Below are 18820 nucleotides of genomic sequence, written 5' to 3'. Positions count from 1 at the left end.
TATATTTGTAAGAACTCAGAGGAATGGTTCTATTTCTCATTAATAAACCCAAACCATCCTAATTAAAAGGAAATACCTGCCTCAAATGTTCACCATCTCAGCATTTCAGGCCCCTGCCCCCTTGGCAGGATGGTGTAAAATCCATCTTCACTCTGGTTACACAACTGTGGGGGGCTGCCTGCACAAACACTGGATCAGGACAGTATAAAACGTAAAATACAAAGTATGAGATATAAAATATTCCCCTCTATCAATTATAAACCACATTTAAATCCCACTCTGTGAGCTTGGATGTCGATATTTAAATGTTGGGAATAGCTCAGTGTCTTCTGAAACAGACCTGGCCCCCTTGTATTTGTATTTCGTTGCCCCCTTGCACATGGACAGGTGGGAATTCCTGGGATTTTGCAGCAGGAAATTGCTGCAGGGTGAGGGTGGCTGGGGCTGAGGAGGTTCTGCAGCTGCTCAGAGAACCCCAGTGATATTGAAACCCCATTTTGTTCCAGGCTCCAGAAAGAACAGCTCCTCCTGTGCCCCTTCCCAAAGGCAAACCCCCTCCTCCACCCCAGGTAATTCAGGTGGGAATAACAATTTCCTGGGCATGGAATTCCCATAAATTCCCTGGGGATGGAATTCCCATCAGTTCCCTGGGGATGAATTCCCATCCTTTCTCTGGGGATGGAATTCCCATAAATTCTCTGGAGATGGAATTCCCATCAAATCCCTGGGGATGGAATTCTCATCAGTTCCCTGGGGATGGAATTCTCATCAGTTCCCTGGGGTTGGAATTCCCATCAGCTCCCTGGGGATGGAATTCCCATCAGCTCTCTGGAGATGGAATTCCCATCCATTCTCTGGGGTTGGAATTCCCATCAAATCCCTGGGGATGGAATTCCCATCCTTTCTCTGGGGATGGAATTCCCATCCATTCTCTGGGGTTGGAATTCCCATCAAATCCCTGGGGATGGAATTCTCATCAGTTCCCTGGGGTTGGAATTCCCATCAGCTCCCTGGGGATGGAATTCCCATCAGTTCCATGGGAATGGAATTCCCATCAGTGCCCTGGGGATGGAATTCCCATCCTTTCTCTGGAGATGGAATTCCCATCAGTTCCCTGGGGATGGAATTCCCATCAGTTCCCTGGGGATGGAATTCCCATCAGTGCCCTGGGGATGGAATTCCCATCCATTCTCTGGGGATGGAATTCTCATCAGCTCCCTGGGGATGGAATTCCCATCAGTTCCCTGGGGATGGAATCCCCATCAGTTCCATGGGGATGGAATTCCCATCAGTTCCCTGGAGATGGAATTCCCATCAGTTCCATGGGGATGGAATTCCCATCAGTTCCATGGGGATGGAATTCTCATCAGCTCTCTGGAGATGGAATTCCCATAAATTCTCTGGGGATGGAATTCCCATCAGTTCCATGGGGATGGAATTCCCATCAGTTCCCTGGGGATGGAATTCCCATCAGCTCCCTGGGGATGGAATTCCCATCAGTTCCATGGGGATGGAATTCCCATCCTTTCTATGGGGATGGAATTCCCATAAATTCTCTGGAGATGGAATTCCCATCAGCTCTCTGGAGATGGAATTCTCATCAGTGCCCTGGGGATGGAATTCCCATCCATTCTCTGGGGCTGGAATTCCCATCAGTTCCCTGGGGATGGAATTCTCATCAGTGCCCTGGGGATGGAATTCCCATCCATTCTCTGGAGATGGAATTCCCATCAGTTCCCTGGGGATGGAATTCCCATCAGTTCCCTGGGGATGGAATTCCCGTCAGTTCCCTGGGGATGGAATTCCCGTCAGTTCCTTGGGGATGGAATTCCCATCAGTTCCATGGGGATGGAATTCCCATCAGTTCCATGGGGATGGAATTCCCATCAGTTCCCTGGGGATGGAATTCCTTTACTGCTGGGATTTAACTGCTCCTTTTCCCTGCAGGCTTTAAAGCCCCCCATGAACCCCAGAGTCTGAGGCTTCCCAAGCAGAGCTGGCTGGGCCACCTGAAGTTTCCAGGGACAGTTCATCCCTCGATTCCTCCACTTCTGGCAAAGGTATCCTGGACCATCTCCCTCTCCTCCTTGAGAACTGACTGGAAGGATTTGGGATTTCAGGCAGTGAGGAGCCCTGGTGGTGACATGGAGCTGCTGTCCAAGGGAAGCAGAGCAGAGCCACCACTTGCACTGAGGTGTAAACTGGGAGTAAGTTACAACAGCTGCTGAACACCCCAAGCACTGTGGATGAGGCTGCTCCTCCTCTGCTCCTCTGGGGCCAGAGCTGAGGGCAGCAGGGACAGTGTGGCTACTCCAGGTTTGGGAATTGCAAACTTTTTTTTTTTGGCTCCATTTCTGGATCTTTTCCAGCCATCTCTGCCCTCAAAGATTTCTCCCTCATGTGCAAGTCGTGGAGAAAAACAAACTCTTCCTGCCCTGGGGAGAGAAGTTGTGTCCCCAGGGTCTGAGCTGGACATGGAATAAGCAATGAGACACACTGGGAATGGTTCTGGCAAGATCCTTTGCACTGGATTCTCTCCACAATCCTTAAATTCCCTGTTGAGGATGCCATTCCCTGCAAAACATGGATGTGCTGGAATTTCAGTTCTTCCTTTGAGGTTGTGTTGGATGAGGATGGATGTTACTGGAAGAGCAGAGCTTCCTTCCTCTTTGGATAATTGCTGCTTTATTTGAGCCAGGAACAGATTGGAATCTCCACCTGGGTTTGACTGGGGTGTAAAAATCCAGAAGTTATTTTTTATGAGCTGTAATTAATGTATTTACAGAGATTTCTGTATTAAAGTTCTGTCTGAACAGGAAGCAATTGTTGTGTTCTTTCAAACCCATCATGAAGCACAGGAAAACCAGGGTGAAGTGGGGTCATTTCTGACATTGCCAGAGCCCTGAAATTCCCAATTTACAGTAAAAAGATCATTCCCAGGTGTTGTCAGCCCTGCCAAGTCAGCCAGGAAAGATGAATTCCATTTATAGTGAGGCTTGACAGGATATTCCAACACAGCTTTTCTGCCACCTTCAAATCTGTTTCTTCCTGATTTCCAACCTTTGGGAGTATGCCAGAATTTTCTAAGAATCGTGAGATTTGAAGCAAACCTAGACAATTCTTTTTTTATTAATTATCTTCTGAGATTCAGCTCCAAACCGGGAGCCTGGGCTGCCTTTTCCTGCAGAAAACCAAATCCTCACCTGCTCATACCTGAACTCTTATTCCAGCCCTGAGCAGAGGGTGAGCCCTGGACTGGGATCAAAAACCCTCCTTCAGAGTGACCTGGAGTAGAAAAATATTCTATTTCTCCGTAATTTATATATAAATTTATATCTGATTTATTCCACCCAGAGCAGGTTCTGATTTCCAGCCCCTCCTGCCCCGGGACGCCCGTGGTTACTCCGTGTGCAGCTGCAACCTCTCGTTGTGTTGTACAAATGTGACATCTGCTGCTCAAAAGGCTCCACTGCAGGAGGAACAAATCCCCAAATCAGCTGGAATTTGCTGGCCAGGAGCCATGAGCTGCATCTTTCCCTGCTCTCAGTCCCCCAAAAAGCCATTTATTGACAGGTTTTTGTGGTATGAGTGAATATTCCACTCCTCCTCCTCCCTCACTCCACAGGGAAAACAAAAATGTCTTTTTTACTGTTTCTTTTCAACCTCTGAATTCACAGAATCCTGGAATGGTTTGGGTTGGAAGGGCCCTGAAGGATCCAATTCCAGCCCCAACAGCTCCCACTATCCCAGGGTGCTCCAAGCCCTGTCCAGCCTGGCCTTGGGCACTGCCAGGGATGGGGAATCCACAATGTCTCTGGGATAACCCAATTTTCCAATTTCCCACCCTCCTTCACCCCACTTTCCCTCCATCTGCAGTGACTCCACTGCTAGGGCTGGCCAAACCTTTCCACAATGGATTTCCCCTAAAAATGGCAAAATCTGGGGCCGTTTCCATGGTATTCAGCTGGAATTTGCTGGCCAGGAGCCGTGGGCTGCACCTTTCCCTGCTCTCAGCCCCCCAAAAAGCCATTTATTGACAGGTTTTTGTGGTATGAGTGAATATTCCACTACTCATCCTCCCTCACTCCACAGGAAAAAAAAAAAAAAAGTCTTTTTTCCTGTTTCTTTTCAGCCTCTGAATTCACAGAACCCCAGAATCCTGGAATGGTTTGGGTTGGAAGGGCCCTGAAGGATCCAGTTCCAGCCCCAACAGCTCCCACTATCCCAGGGTGCTCCAAGCCCTGTCCAACCTGGCCTTGGGCACTGCCAGGGATGGGGAATCCACAATGTCTCTGGGATAACCCAATTTTCCAATTTCCCACCCTCCTTCACCCCACTTGTCCTCCATCTGCACCTGAGGATGGTGCTACCAGCACCTTTTCTCTTTGCACCCCAAACCCAACCTTCTCTGTGAAGGTTTTCAGGGAGTTCTGGAAATCCAGAGCATCCCAACAGAGGGAATTCCTCTGGAATTCCTCTCCCACCCTCAGAATTGCACACTTTTAAAATTCTTCTCCTTGGGGACTTATTTTATAAAGGCTTTTTGATAATGTTCTGTCCCCAGGAGGCAGAGCCCTGGACATCTTTAGTTTTTTACCTCCTCTCTTTGCTTGTTCTTAAAAACTGTCAGGTTCCCTTCCCTTTGGGGGCAGTTTCTCTTGAAGTGCCCATTTTTCTTACAATTAAACCAAATTTTTCCTCCTCTAATGGCAGTTAACATCACTCTGGCCTTTTCCTTTGTTTTCACTTCACCCCTCCTGGTGTATACTTTCTGTGCTTCTCTTAAGAAATCCTCCAATCCCCTTTCTTGCCAATTGTCTCATTTCTCCAAATTTCTCTCTATATCAAACCACACCTGGGTGACAAAATATGTTTTTCGTAAGATTTGTCTGGCTGCTGTTTCAGGGTCGATATTTGAATATTGCCTCATGTTTTCCCTCAGTCTTTCTTGAGTAATGCCTCATATTTATCCTCAATCTTTCTTGAGTATTGCCTCATATTTTTCCTCAATTTTCCCAGCCACTCTGGTGGGGTTTCCTCCCTCTTTTGTTGTCCATTAAATGGTTTCTGAGGATTTTGGCCCTTCTTGCCGTGCACATTCCGTGCTGGCCGTTAGAGGGCAATGGGATGTGGGGAAGGAGGAGCTGGGGGATCAATTCTGCACTGCCAGCACCTCCTGCCCTTGGGCTGCGTCCAGGGAACGTTGGATCTGCAGACACAGAGGCACCAGACAGGGAATGAACTGATCCCAGCCCTCCAAACGTGACTCCAGGCCAGGCTCAGAGCTCCTCACAGCCAGAGCCAGCTCTGACTGAGTCAGGTTTAACCCAAGCCTTTTCCTAGCAGCCTTGTCCAGGTGAATAATTCATGTAGTAGCAACGTGAAATTAAGGATTTTGCTTCCCTGTGCCAGCAGATTTTCTGCAGCCTTGCAGCAATACATAAATCATCACCTTCTGCACAAAGGAGGAGATAAAAGGCAGCAGGACGAGCCCACTCATGTGAAAACTCACAGGGAAAATTCACAGGGAAGGTTTTTTCCCTGAAGTCACACCTTGCTGGTTGTCTGCCACCAAACTGGGCTTCACGGTCCCCAAAAAATGCTGCTAAAAAATGGTTCCAAAAAAATGCTGCCAAAAAATGGTTCTAACCACGCCAGCCTGTGCTGGTAACATCAGAAACAATATCAGTATTAATAATTACTATCACTAATAATAATGTCAGTAACAATAATATCAGTAACCAGGGAATCATGGAATATCCTGGGCTGGAAAGGACCCGCCAGGATCATCAAGCAGCTCCTGGCCCAGCACAGACACCCCAAGAACCCACCCTGTGCTGAAATGTGAACCTCAGCCACTTCAATTTCTTTAATAACGGCTGAGAAGTGCCATTAATCATCCCTTTAATGATAATTTCCCCAGTATGGCACTGCTGGATGCTTCCAGCCTCCTCTGGGGCTGAGCACACAGGAGGCCCCAGCGTTCCTCCAGGCCCTGCATCCCTCCAAAGCCACCCTCAGGAGAGTGGCAGAGATTAACAGGCTGCTCCTGACACGAGATCCATAAATAATTCCACAAAAAGCGTGGCCCCGGCCTTTAGAAGGTCTCAGGGCAAAATAGTAGAGGCTGAAATATTGATGGATGTGTCTGCAGGAGCCATTAGGGGAGGGAAAGTGGTTCCATGGGGCTAGGCTGAGCCAAGGCACCAGGAGGACAAAACACATCTGAGTGCCCAGCCCAGGTAACAGGAGAAATTACAAACCCCACACAATTTCAGCAGGAATTTAGAAATGGAATAAAAAAGCTGCTCCTCCAGCAGGGAAAGAGGTGCTGGGAAAACCTGGAGGAGATTTCCAGCCAGAACACGTGAGGACAGAGCTCAGGTGCCTGCTTGGGGCTGCAGCCACACAGACATCCCTGTTACAGCTGTTCTTACATGGAGACAGGGATGAGCTGCTCCACATCAGGGTCTATTTTTGCCTGTCCTGGAGTGCTCTGCAGTAATGTGCTTTCCATGTTCCATTTTGCAGCCATCACGGAGAGGAAAATCCCAGGATCCCAGCGGTGGGAAAGGCACGGTAAAGAGCTGCTGAGAATTCCTGAACGTGCTCCTCAATTAGGTCACCCCAAAAACCCCTCCTGCCCAGCTCCAGAGCGTGATGGGGCTCAGAGCACGAGGTGTTTTAACAGAGAATGAAAAAACCCCGTGGTGGGGTCTGCCAGTGAAATACTGGGACAGGACATGATCCCCTTTGGGACACCATTCCCTTCAGGACATGAATTTCCTTCAGGACACAATTCCCTCTGGGACACAATTCACATCCTTCAGGACACAATTCCCTTCAGGACAAAATTCCCTCTGGGACACCACCCCCTTTGGGACACCATTCCCTTCAGGACACAATTCCCTTCACAACACAATTCCCTTCAGGACATGATTCCCTCCAGGACACAATTCACACCCTTCAGGACATCATTCCATTCAGGACACAATTCCCTTTGGGAACACAATTCCCTTTGGGAACACAATTCCCTTCAGGACACAATTCATATCCTTCAGGACACCATTCCCTCCAGGACACCATTCCCTTCAGAACATGATCCCCTTTGGGACACAATTCCCTTCAGGACATGATTCCCTTCAGGACACAAATTACACCCTTCAGGACATGATTCTCTTCAGGACATGATCCCCTTTGGGACACGATTCCCTTCAGGACACAATTCAGGCCTTCAGGAGGCCTTCCCTCCCCAAACACACCTGGGAACAGCAGGAAACCCCCCCTGCCCAAGGGACATTGCTCCTGTGGCCAGATCCAAGGCCACAAACCTTTTCCCTGGTGGGATGGTGCCACAGGAGGGGCTGACTCCCAAATTCCAGTGCTCCTATTGCTGGCAGCTGCCAGCAAGGCCTGGATTTGCACAGGAACCCAGCATTTCCCACCCCCAGCATGTTCATCTCACTCCCCTGGAATCTGGGAGCTCCATCCCAGCCTCAGTTCCTCAGGATTCACCTTGGAGTGTCCACAGGGAGGATTTGGGCTCCTCTGCCCCTGGCCCAGGTCCAAGATCTCAGAGCCCTCTGTGGGCTGCTCTGGCTGCACAGGGGATGCTCAGCCCCTTTTTTGGGTTGATTTATTTGATCCCTGTTCTGGGGGACCTCCCCCTCCCTTCCCTGGGCAGTGTCAGAGTCTCTGGGTTGGGATGTGGGTTATGGGCATGGTGGGATTTGGCCCAACCTGGGTTTGCTGACCCTGGAGGGCTTTTCCAGCCTCAGTAACTCAGTGATCCCATATAGGGGCCCATGGTGGTGGTTTTAGGCTGTAACAGCAAGAAGGACTTGCAGGAACAGCCCCAAAGCACATTCATTACCCCTCTGATGTCCACACCTCAGCCAGTACCTGGTGCTTTGCTGGATTCGATCTTTGAGCACCCCTGAAGTGATCCCTGCAATGGGAAACCAAGAACCTGCCCAGCTCCAAGGACTCTGCAGAGCCCAGCCCCCAAAAAGGGGGAAAGAGAGAGAATTATAAAATCACTGGGGCTGGAAAAGCCCTCAAAGTCCATCGAGTCCAACTGCCCCCAGCAGTGCCACCCGTGTCCCCAAGTGCCACATCCACTCCCACTGCAGGAGGAACAAATCCCCAAATCAGCTGGAATTTGCTGGCCAGCAGCTGTGGGCTGCACCTTTCCCTGCTCTCAGCCCCCCCAAAAGCCATTTATTGACAGGTTTGTTTAGTTTGAGTGAATATTCCACTCCTCCTCCTCCCTCACTCCACAGGGAAAACAAAAATGTCTTTTTTCCTGTTTCTTTTCAATCTCTGAATTCACAGAACCCCAGAATCCTGGAATGGTTTGGGTTGGAAGGGCCCTGAAGGATCCAGTTCCAGCCCCAACAGCTCCCACTATCCCAGGGTGCTCCAAGCCCTGTCCAGCCTGGCCTTGGGCACTGCCAGGGATGGGGAATCCAAAACCTCTCTGGGATAACCCAATTTTCCAATTTCCCACCCTCCTTCACCCCACTTTTCCTCCATCTGCAGTGACCCCACTGCTAGGGCTGGCCAAACCTTTCCACAATGGATTTTCCCCTAAAAATGGCACAATGGCACAATTTGGGGCCGTTTCCATGGTGCTGCAGCTCGTGAGAAGAGGAGCCTCAGTGGAGCCCAGGTCTCCATCAGCCCAGCCCGGGATTGCTGCACTTTGAATTTTTCATGCTGCAATCAGCTGGTGCTGCAGGCACGCACGGATGGAAGAGAATGCTGAAATATTTATGACCCACTGCAGAGCACAACAGCAAGAGAGCTGCAAATGAGGACAGGCAACCTCAGGCAGCCCCGTGGAGTCACTGCACCTTTTTTTGGCCAAAATTCAGGTGGGTTAAAATGGAGGAAAACAGCCAGACTCCAGGTTTGGGGTGTCCAGAGGTTGGGTTTAGGCCACAGCAGGAGCCTGGGTGAGCTGAACCTTCCAGGATGTCACTGGAGCTTCTGGGCCACGATTTGTCTGGATGAGCATCCCTGGGCCAAATTCCTGAATTTCCTTCCTGTGGGTCTGGGCAGGACAAAGCCCACTGGGAATGGGCAGGGAGGGGGATTTACAGGTGCATTTATCACTAAATCTCAGCATCCATCCAGACACCACAAAGCAGCAGCCAGACTTGCCTCCCTCACTGATGAAACCTGACACCAAACTCTTTAAATTCAGCCTGAGTGGGGACAGAAATGAGCAGAGCTCCGATTCTCACCACCACCACGGGTTTAGTTTCCCTGGAATGATCACATTTCCCACCTATTCCTAATTCATGTCCCATTTCCTTGCCTTAAAAGCCGCCCTAACCCGGGTTTGGAGTGGTTTCCTTAATCACTGCCATCATTAGAGACGCTGCAATCAGAGGGGTGGGGGCTCCTCATCACTAATTTAAAATGAGATGTTTGTGAAAGACATTCCAAATTATGACCAAGTGGAAAAGAGAGGGGAGGAAAAAAATCCAACGCTTCCACATCTCCATCTCCTGCCCATCAGCAGAGCCCCCCACAGCACAGAGGAGGAGAAGAGAGGCTTCAATATTGGTTTAAAAAATTCATAGGCTTCTCTCCACCTGAAATAAACCTGTGAGGAAGCTGCTCTGGGTTGGGGAAGGAGGGAATTTCTGGCCACTGCTGAGGTTCTTCCTGGTGTTGTTGCCCTGTTCCTCTAAGTCCTTCTAAGCCTTCTGATGTTTACATTCTTGTAATGAGCTTTCTCACAGCTTTTCTCTAAATAATTAAGGTTTTACATTCTTTTCTGGAGGAGGAGAAATTTGATGGACTGTTGGTTTGTCCAGCGTTATTGGAGAGGTGGCACTGTCACCCTCCAATCCACTGTCATTTTTGAAAGTCTATAAATGTTAGAGTCAGAAATTAAATGTGAAAAATGTGTATTTTATGATTGGCTTTTCACAAACATTCAAATGAATATTATGTGTTATGTTAGAAAGTTATGCTGTGTTAATTTTCTTAAGTAGTGTGTTAAATATAGTTTCAGGTTATAACAAAATGTTAAAATAGAAACTATGCTGTGTAAGATACTTTTTTTAAAGAAAGGACTTGCACTGAGATAGCAGCCACAGGACACCTGAATCTTTCAGAGAAAGAGAATTTATTGCTTCATTATCAGATAAACAAACTTCTGCCCAACTTGCTCAGCCCTGAGGACACTGTCAGGATTCAGAGGAAGAAGCTGACACTGCCCAGACAGAATCCTGTGTTTGAATGGGATTTATGCATCATGGATGAGGTGTAAGAATATGCAACAGGTTATTGTTTTTAAGGGTTAATCCCCTGTTAATGTGGGTCCTTTTTCAGGCTTATTTTGCCCAGAAGAGGTACCCAGACTGTCCCTAACTCTTTGCTTTTATTGTGTCATATTGTCCTAACCCAAACTGTCCAAAGTATTATTACTCTATTATATTACTATTTTAATAACCATTTTATTACTATTAAACTTTTAAAATTTTAAAAACAAGTGATTGGCGTTTTTCACATTAAACTTGCCTTTATTTTACCTTAGAAGTTCCAGTGTCCACATCGTTTTATTTCGTGTCCTGTTGCCACATGGTGTTTTTTCAGGGAAGGCAGGCTGGGGTTTTTGGGTGTCTCTCACGTTGTTATTTTTGTTCAGATGGGCTTTGACAGGTTGAGCAGATTATTTGTACAAACCCCCCTCAGGAGCTGCAGCCAGGCAGGGAGTGGGAGGCTCAGAGGGAATCTGAGGCTCTGGAGCTCCCAGATGAGGTGGGAGGTGCTGCCTGTGCTGGATTTGGGATGGAGCCACCCCAGCTGGCACAGGAGCCATCCAGGCTGGCACTGCTCATCCTCCCGGAGCTGTGGCTGTCACTGAGGGCACCTCCCACACCCCAGCCAGGCTCTGCTCTGCAAATCCACCCACCCTGAGCAGCCTCACCTGACCCAGATCCCTGCCAGGAAGGGCTGGAGCTGGGCTGGGAGAGCTGGGAACGTTCTCCTGGAGAAGGCAAGGCTCTAGGGAGAGATGGGAATGCTCATCTGGAGCAGGGAAAGCTCCAGAGAGAGCTCAGAGCCCCTTGCAGGGCCTGAAGGGGCTCCAGGAGAGCTGGAGAGGGGCTGGGGACAAGGATGGAGGGACAGGACACAGGGAATGGCTCCCACTGCCAGAGGGCAGGGATGGATGGGATACTGGGAAGGAATTCTGCTGTCGCTGTTCAGGGAATAAAGTCATGGAATGACACATTTCTCTTGGAAATCATAAATATTGCTCTGTTCTGGAGAGCCCCAGGGTTTGAAAGGTTCAGATTTATGGGTTGACATGGATTTAATTCCTGTTTGTGCAGGGATTTGCGCAGAGCACACAAAGGAAGCTCTGAGGTTTCTGGAGTACTTTGGTGAGGGACATGAAGGTGCACCTGTGTCACACAGCTGGAACAGCCACAAACAGCCAGGAAAGCCTCACAGGAACAGGGAAAGTCCATGTCCAGCATCCCCATTTCCCTAGAATCAGATGAGGAACACTGGGGAAACCACCAGGATCCTGTTCCACATCAAACCTTCAGCAGCAGCAGCAGCAGGAATATTTGCAGCATCCATTGCTCCTGGCCTGGCCACATCCCTGCTGGAGCCAGAGGCAATAATTCCATGGATTTATGTGCCCTTGACAATCCCTGTTTGTCCCCCAGCCGCAGCCTGTTTTCTATTTTTACTGGAACACTAAAATTCCATTTTCTGCCCAAGCTGCCTGATGGCCAATAAATACAATCCCACTTAACTGGATGGGCAGCACACCAAACCCCAAAGCTTTTATTTTCATTAAGCATCGTTAGCAGTGGCATGTCTTTTATCAAATCTGCCTCTGATACTCACTTTATTAAAGAGTCCATCAGCCCCAGACTGCTTAATGCAATCTGCAAGGACAGGCAGGGAATTTGTATTGAATTTGAGCAGGTGGGGACAGAACTCCTGAAAAAGAAAAATATTCAACCCTTCCTGAGAAAGGAACTTGAAAGGACATGAAGAGGAATAAATAATTCGAAGTGTATGGGGATTATTTTGTGAGCAATAAGAAGAAATGTCCTATTTTAGCTGAAAAACAAAATACTAAAGTCTTACAAAATCCAAATCAAAGGTGTTTGGATGAATCAGAATATTTATGATGGTGTTTAATCATTTAGGTGTTTTTGAATACCTGACCACAATGAGGAGGGTTCAATTTGGTTTGTACCACCCACCAAGGCACATCCCAGGGCCACAGGCATTTCTCAGGGAAACACAGAAATATGGGAATTAAAAAGGAATATTTACTTTAAACTAAACTCATGTTTGGAGGGTTTAAACTGAGGACAGGAAAAGAGTGAATGTGGGATTGTATGTGGATTTAGGATTGTGTGAATTTGGGACTGTGTGTGAATTTGGGACTGTGTGTGAATTTGGGATTGTGTGAATTTGGGATTGTGTGTGAATGTGGGATTGTTTGTGATTTGGGATTTTGTGAATTTGGGGTTGTGTATAAATTTGAGATTGCATACGAATTTGGGATTGTTTGTGAGTTTGGGGCTGTGTCTGAATTTGGAATGGTGTTGAATTTGGGATTGCTCATGAATTTGGGGTTGTGTGAATTTGGGACTGTGTGTGAGTTTGAGACTGTGTGTGAATTTGGGTTGTGTGTGAATTTGGAACTGTGTTTGAATTTGGGATTTTTTGAATTTGGGGTTGTGTGAATTTGGGGTTGCGCATGAATTTCAGGCCTGTGAGTGAATTTGGGACTGTGTGTGAATTTGGGGCTGTATGTGAGTTTGGGGTTGTGTGTGAGTTTGGGATTATGTGTGAATTTGGGATTGTGTGTGAATTTCAGGCCTGTGAGTGAATTTGAGGCTGTGTGAATTTGAGGTTTTCCATGGATTTCAGGCCTGTGAGTGAATCTGGGGCTGTGTGAATTTGAGGTTTTCCGTGGATTTCAGGCCTGTGAGTGAGTTTGGGGCTGTGTGAATTTGAGGTTTTACATGGATTTCAGGCCTGTGAGTGAATTTGGGGCTGTGTGAATTTGAGGTTTTCCGTGGATTTCAGGCCTGTGAGTGAGTTTGGGCAGGAGCAGGCCCTGGCTGCTCAGTGTCTCTGGCTCTCACTCACAGCTGCTCCCATGAACCAACCTCTGTAAATCCCTTTAAGGGCCTGGGGGGACAGAGGTGCTGAGCTGGGCTGTGCCTGGTGCTGTGCTCCGGAGACTTTTCCATAAACTCAGCTTTTCTGGGAATTGCTGACCTGCCCAGGGCCCTGGGGAGCCTCTCCAGCCATCCTCACACAGCCCTGAGGGGGATTTCAGCACCAGCAGCTCTGGGACGAGAGAAATGCCTGGAAAGGTTTCTGGAGATGCTCTAAAAATGCCTAAAATCCACCCAAAAGGTGCAGTGAGGCTTTGGTTGGGAGAGGGGGAAGGTTTGGGAGGGAAAGGAGAAGGAGAAGGAGAAGGAGAAGGAGAAGGAGAAGGAGAAGGAGAAGGAGAAGGAGAAGGAAAAGGAAAAGGAAAAGGAAAAGGAAAAGGAAAAGGAAAAGGAAAAGGAAAAGGAAAAGGAAAAGGAAAAGGAAAAGGAAAAGGAAAAGGAAAAGGAAAAGGAAAAGGAAAAGGAAAAGGAAAAGCAAGACCCCAGCACTAGCTTTGTTTTCCAAGCAGTGACCCCAGTGCAAGGATGGATTTTTTTGGTGTGATGTCGGGGAAATATTGGGAGCTGATCATATCTGCAGGCACCAGTAAATATTGTGAGTTCAAGAACGATTTTATTATTGCTGTATTTAAATTAAAACACACAACGAGGAATCCTTTTGATCTGCAGTGAGGGGAGCCTGCAGAGGGAACTCCTGGCAAAGCAAAGCTGTGAGTTTCACCACCTGGCCCAGGCAGGGAACCATCCCTGAGGAGGGATTTATCCTGCCCTGCAGGGAGCCAGCCCTGGGGGCCCCAAGCCCAGCTCAGGGGGACCCTTGTGGTGACCTCTCCTTGTCAGATGGGCTCAGCCCATGGGGATGAATCACTGCTGAGGGATGCCCAAGCCTAAGCCCAGCTTTATCTGCTCTTCCCTGCTCATTCCAGCCCTTATGCAGACTGGGAATCATCCCCAGGAGCAGCCTGGGTGGGACTGGATCCTCCCAGGGTCAAAGCAGCAACAGCTCCATCATTCCTGATTGTCTCTGATCCCCCCAAAATCCCATTGTTTAAATTATTTACTGAATTATTCCAGCCCAGGTATGACAGCCTGTGCAGGGTGAGATCCTCCCAAACACAGCCCAGTGTCAAACGAGCAGGAGCTCCATTGTTCCCAGTTGTCTCCCACCCAAAAATTGCCATTGTTTAAATTATTGATTGAATTACTCCAGTCCAGACCTGACAGCCTGTGCAGGACTGGATCCTCCCAAACACAGCCCAGCACCAAACCAGCAGCAGCTCCATTGTTCCCAATTGGCCCTGATCCCCCAAAATCCCATTGTTTAAATTATTTACTGGATTATTCCAATCCAGGTCTGAGAGCTTGTGCAGGACTGGATCCTCCCAAGCAGCAGCAGCAGCTCCATTGATCCCAGTTGTCTCCCACCCAAAAAATGCCATTGTTTAAATTATTAGTTGAATTACTCCAGCCCAGGTCTGCCAGCCTGTGCAGGGTGAGATCCTCCCAAACACAGCCCAGCACCAAACCAGCAGCAGCAGCAGCAGCAGCAGCAGCAGCAGCAGCAGCAGCAGCAGCAGCAGCAGCTCCATTTTCCCAGTTGTCTCCCACCCAAAAAACCCTATTGTTTAAATTATTGATTGAATTTATTCCCATGCAGGGCTGCACACACCAACTTCATTTTAATAACAAGTCTCATTTAAGCCCAGAATCGATTTCCCAGCTTGCCCAAGCTCAATTTCACAAACTCCCCTGCACGTTTTTGCTGTTACATCGTGAGGACAAGGGGAAGGAGCAGCTGAACATTCTTGGGGCTGGGGGGCTGCTCCAGCAAGGACACCCCTGGATCAGAGGTTCCCCAGGAAGCCTCACACCTTCCCTGGCAGGTGGAACACACCAGGCTCCCTGGGAAGGCAGATGGGTTGGAAATATTGGATTTGTCAGCCCTGAGCCAGTCACAGCCCTCAAAGGAGCCTGAAGCCAAAAATCCTGCAAAGATCTGGACATTCCAGGGAAATGTTCAATCTGCTCCTCAAAAACCTCTGCAGAGCTGGGCAGGGTGTGAAAAGTGCATATGACACAATTGGCTCTTTGCAGATGTTAAAAGGAATACTGGATGTGTTGTGTTGCATTAATTAGTATTTTTTAAGTAGTGTGGTAAATAGAGTTTTGGGTTATAACATAATGGTAAAATAGAAACTATGCAATGTAAGATATTTTTTTAACTAGCTCAAGAAAGGGATGAGATAATCAATAAATTCTTTGCACAGAGATAACAGCAACAAGACACCTGAATCCCCAAGAGAAGAATTATTGCCCCCTTATCGGAAAAGACCAACTCTCTTCCAGCTCCTTCCAGACACTGAGGAAGATTAAGGGGGTTGAGGAGTTGACAATAACCAGAGAACAACCTTTGTTTGAAGAGAATTTCTGCATCATGTGTGAGATATATGAATATACAGCAGGCTGTTGCTTTTAAGAGTCAACCCTTTGTTAGTGGGTGTGCTTTTTTTGGGAAAGCATCCAAACATTTGTAATTCTTTGCTTTTTTATTGTCCTTTATTGTTCTTTCTCTGATCATCCAAATTCTTGTTGGTCTAATTTGTGTTACTATTTTTATAACCATTTTATTACTATAAAACTTTTAAAATTTCAAAACAAGTGATTGGCGTTTTTTGTCACTGTCATCTTTTCTGGAAAAATCCCTTCCCCAGGATTTCTTCTCCTGGGAAGTGGAGAAGCCTCAGAGAAAAATGAAAACAATAATTTCCTGATTGCTTCTCCTGTGTTTTGCTGCTTTGGAATGTGATTGGAGGTTGTTTATCCAACAGGTGATTGATTGATTGGTTTCATGTGAATTGTTTTTACTTAATGGCCAATCACTGTCCAGCTGTGTCAGACTCTGGAGTCACAAGTTTTTCATTAGTATCTTGTAAAGCCTTCTGTAAATATCCTTTCTCTATTCTTTAGTATTGTTTTAGTATAGTATTCTATAATATAAGTACATAAAATAAATTAGCCTTCTAAGAACATGGAGTCAGATTCATCATTTCCTCCTCTGTCCAGGGGACCCTGAAAATACCACAGTTTTTCCCAGCTGCTCTGGGAATTCCCTCCTCACCCAGACAGTCAGGAATTCCTTCCCCTCTCCCCATTTGAAGCTCTTTCCCATCTCCTGTCCCTCCATCCCTTCCAATCTTCCCTCTCCACCTTTCCTGTGGGCTCCCTCAGGCCCTGGGAGGTGAAATTGCCTCTCCCACACTGACCAATGCTCATTATTGGCAATAAACACCTATCCCACTGCAGCTCTGGATCTCCACAGTGTCCTGTGGCAAATCTCAGTGGGAGGAGAGCTGATGCCCAGGAATCACAGAATGATGAGGTTGGAAAAGACCTCTGAGATCATCGAGTCCAACCTGTGCCCTGACACCTCAACTGTAGCACCCAGTGCCATGTCCAGGCTTTTTTTAAACACATCCATAGATGGTGATTCTACCACATCCCTGGGAAGAGCATTCCAGTACTTTATTATTCTTTTGGTGAAAATTTCTTCCCAATATCCAACCTACACTTTCCCTGAGGTAGCTTGAGACTGTGTCCTCGAACTTAAGACTGTGTCCCCCGAACTGCCACACCCCAAGGGTTCCCCAGCCCTGCAGCAGGAGTGGGGACAGGCTGGAGTTAATTCCCCGTGCTCTGGGTAACTTCTCTTCCCTCTCAGGTGCCTCTGTGACAAACAGTGCTGAGCTCTGAACCTGCCCAGGAGGACTTGCCTGCAGGGAGAAGGGCCCTGCCCACACCTCAGGCTGCTCCACAAAACATTCCCAGCTTCAATCCAATCCCTGAAATCTCTTTATCAACATCTCAAAGCAGCCTGGCTGATGAGGGCCCTGGCACAGAAGCTGCTTCATCTCAAAGGATTCATCTCTGTGAATTTTATTGTGTTTGGTGTCAGAGCTGGGGATGTTGGTGCTGCTCAGGGCTGGGTCACCCTCTGCTCCTTTTTAAACACAGCTCACCTTTATAACTGGATTATTTTTACAAGGAAGAGTGATTTAATATCTCCAAATAGGATAAAACCATTTATTCTTCACATTAAATTCAGGATTTAAGGTGAAACCTTTGATTATTCCACAAGGTTATTATTATTATCTCTATCACTATTATTACTATCCCCTATTATAACTCTAGAAACAAAAATTAGACTCAAACAACCAAACGATTCTTTAAAATAATTTCCTTTTCAAGGCACACAGGGATTTCAAGGCAAACTTGTCCTTCCTACATGCTGAGAACAAAAAAAACCCCTTCCAATGTGACCTCCAGGCATGCTCCTCTCGTGTTAACCTCGGGATCTGCTTTATTTTCAGAAAGGCTGACTCTGCAGAAAGCTCTGCTGGAACGTTCCCAGAGGGAATTGGAGATTACACTGGGACAGCTGAAATGTCCTGCTGCCAAGACAAGCAATTAAGAAAAACCAACAGGAGAAAAAAAAGTGTGTAGGGGAGGGAGCATCATCAAGAAACTTCATGTCAAGGTTAAAAATCATGGCAGGATTAAATGGAAACACACTCCAATTACCTCCTTAGAAAATTTATGGCACTTGATTCCAGGGGAGATGGATGAAAAATCAGCCAGGCAAACCCAGCAGGAATGCTCTGCCCTAGTGTTTGCTTTGTTTTCTGCATTAATCAAAGGCAAGCCGACAATTGAAATGTTTCCCAACATCCCATTGAACAGGGCTGGTTAATTGGCAGCGATTTGGCTGCAAACCTCACCCAGCCAGGCACAGTCACAGAGCCACTGCAGCCTTTGCCTGATGGAAGGGAATCTATGGGATGGGAACAGGCTGGGATTGACTCCTGTTACAGATGGATAATGAGATTATTGCTATCACAATTAAAAGATAACTATTGTGTGAATATCAATAAAAACTTTTGTGATGTATAGTTATGTTATTGTAGTTTAGATGTCCTCTGTTCTCCCCATAGTTCCCTTTCCCCCCCATACTGTGACCATCAGACAGCCTGGGGTGTCTGGGACAGGTACAAAGTGTGGGATTTTCGGGGTTCCCCAGATGGAGGAGGAAATGAGAATCTGACTCCATGTTCTCAGAAGGTTAATTTATTATTTTATGATAAATTATATTTATATCTTAATATATTGTCTATATAATATATATTTTATGATAAATTATATTTATATCTTAATATATTGTCTATATAATATAAAATCTATCTATCTTAATATATTAAAATATATCTTAATATATCTATATTATATTAAAGAATGCTATACTAAACTACACTAAAGAATAGAGAAAGGTTACAGACAGAAGGTTAAAAGCTAATAATGAAAAACTCGTGACTCTTTCCAGAGCACCAACACAGCTGGAGAGTGATTGGTCATTAAGTAAAAACAATTCACAGAAACCAATGAAACAATCACCTGTTGGTAAACAATGTCCAAACCACATTCCAAAGCAGCAAAACACAGGCGAAGCAAATCAGATAATTATTGTTTTCATTTTTCTTTGAGGCTTCTCAGCTTCCCAGGAGAGAAATCCTGACAAAGGGATTTTTCTAGAAAACATGATGGAGACAAAAAGAAGGTGTGCACACGTGTCCCTTACCTGAGGCAGGTGGGAATGG

General features: G+C 46.9%; 1 protein-coding gene across 1 annotated transcript in view; it reads left to right on the top strand.

The window, feature by feature from the left end:
• The window catches only part of ADAM28 (ADAM metallopeptidase domain 28), a 29522-nt gene extending 27542 nt beyond the window's left edge, over positions 1–1980 (top strand). The window contains exons 23-24 of the mRNA XM_058042498.1: positions 507–569; positions 1948–1980. Coding sequence (XP_057898481.1) covers positions 507–569; positions 1948–1980 — 96 coding nt within the window. The remainder of the gene's footprint in view (positions 1–506; positions 570–1947) is intronic.
• The last annotated feature ends 16840 nt before the right edge of the window (positions 1981–18820 follow it).

This window comes from Melospiza georgiana, chromosome 31, assembly GCF_028018845.1.
Source record: "Melospiza georgiana isolate bMelGeo1 chromosome 31, bMelGeo1.pri, whole genome shotgun sequence".
Classification (NCBI taxonomy): domain Eukaryota; kingdom Metazoa; phylum Chordata; class Aves; order Passeriformes; family Passerellidae; genus Melospiza; species Melospiza georgiana.
The sequence above is the reverse complement of the archived record's forward strand: the minus strand, read 5'-3'. Positions and strand labels throughout refer to the sequence as shown.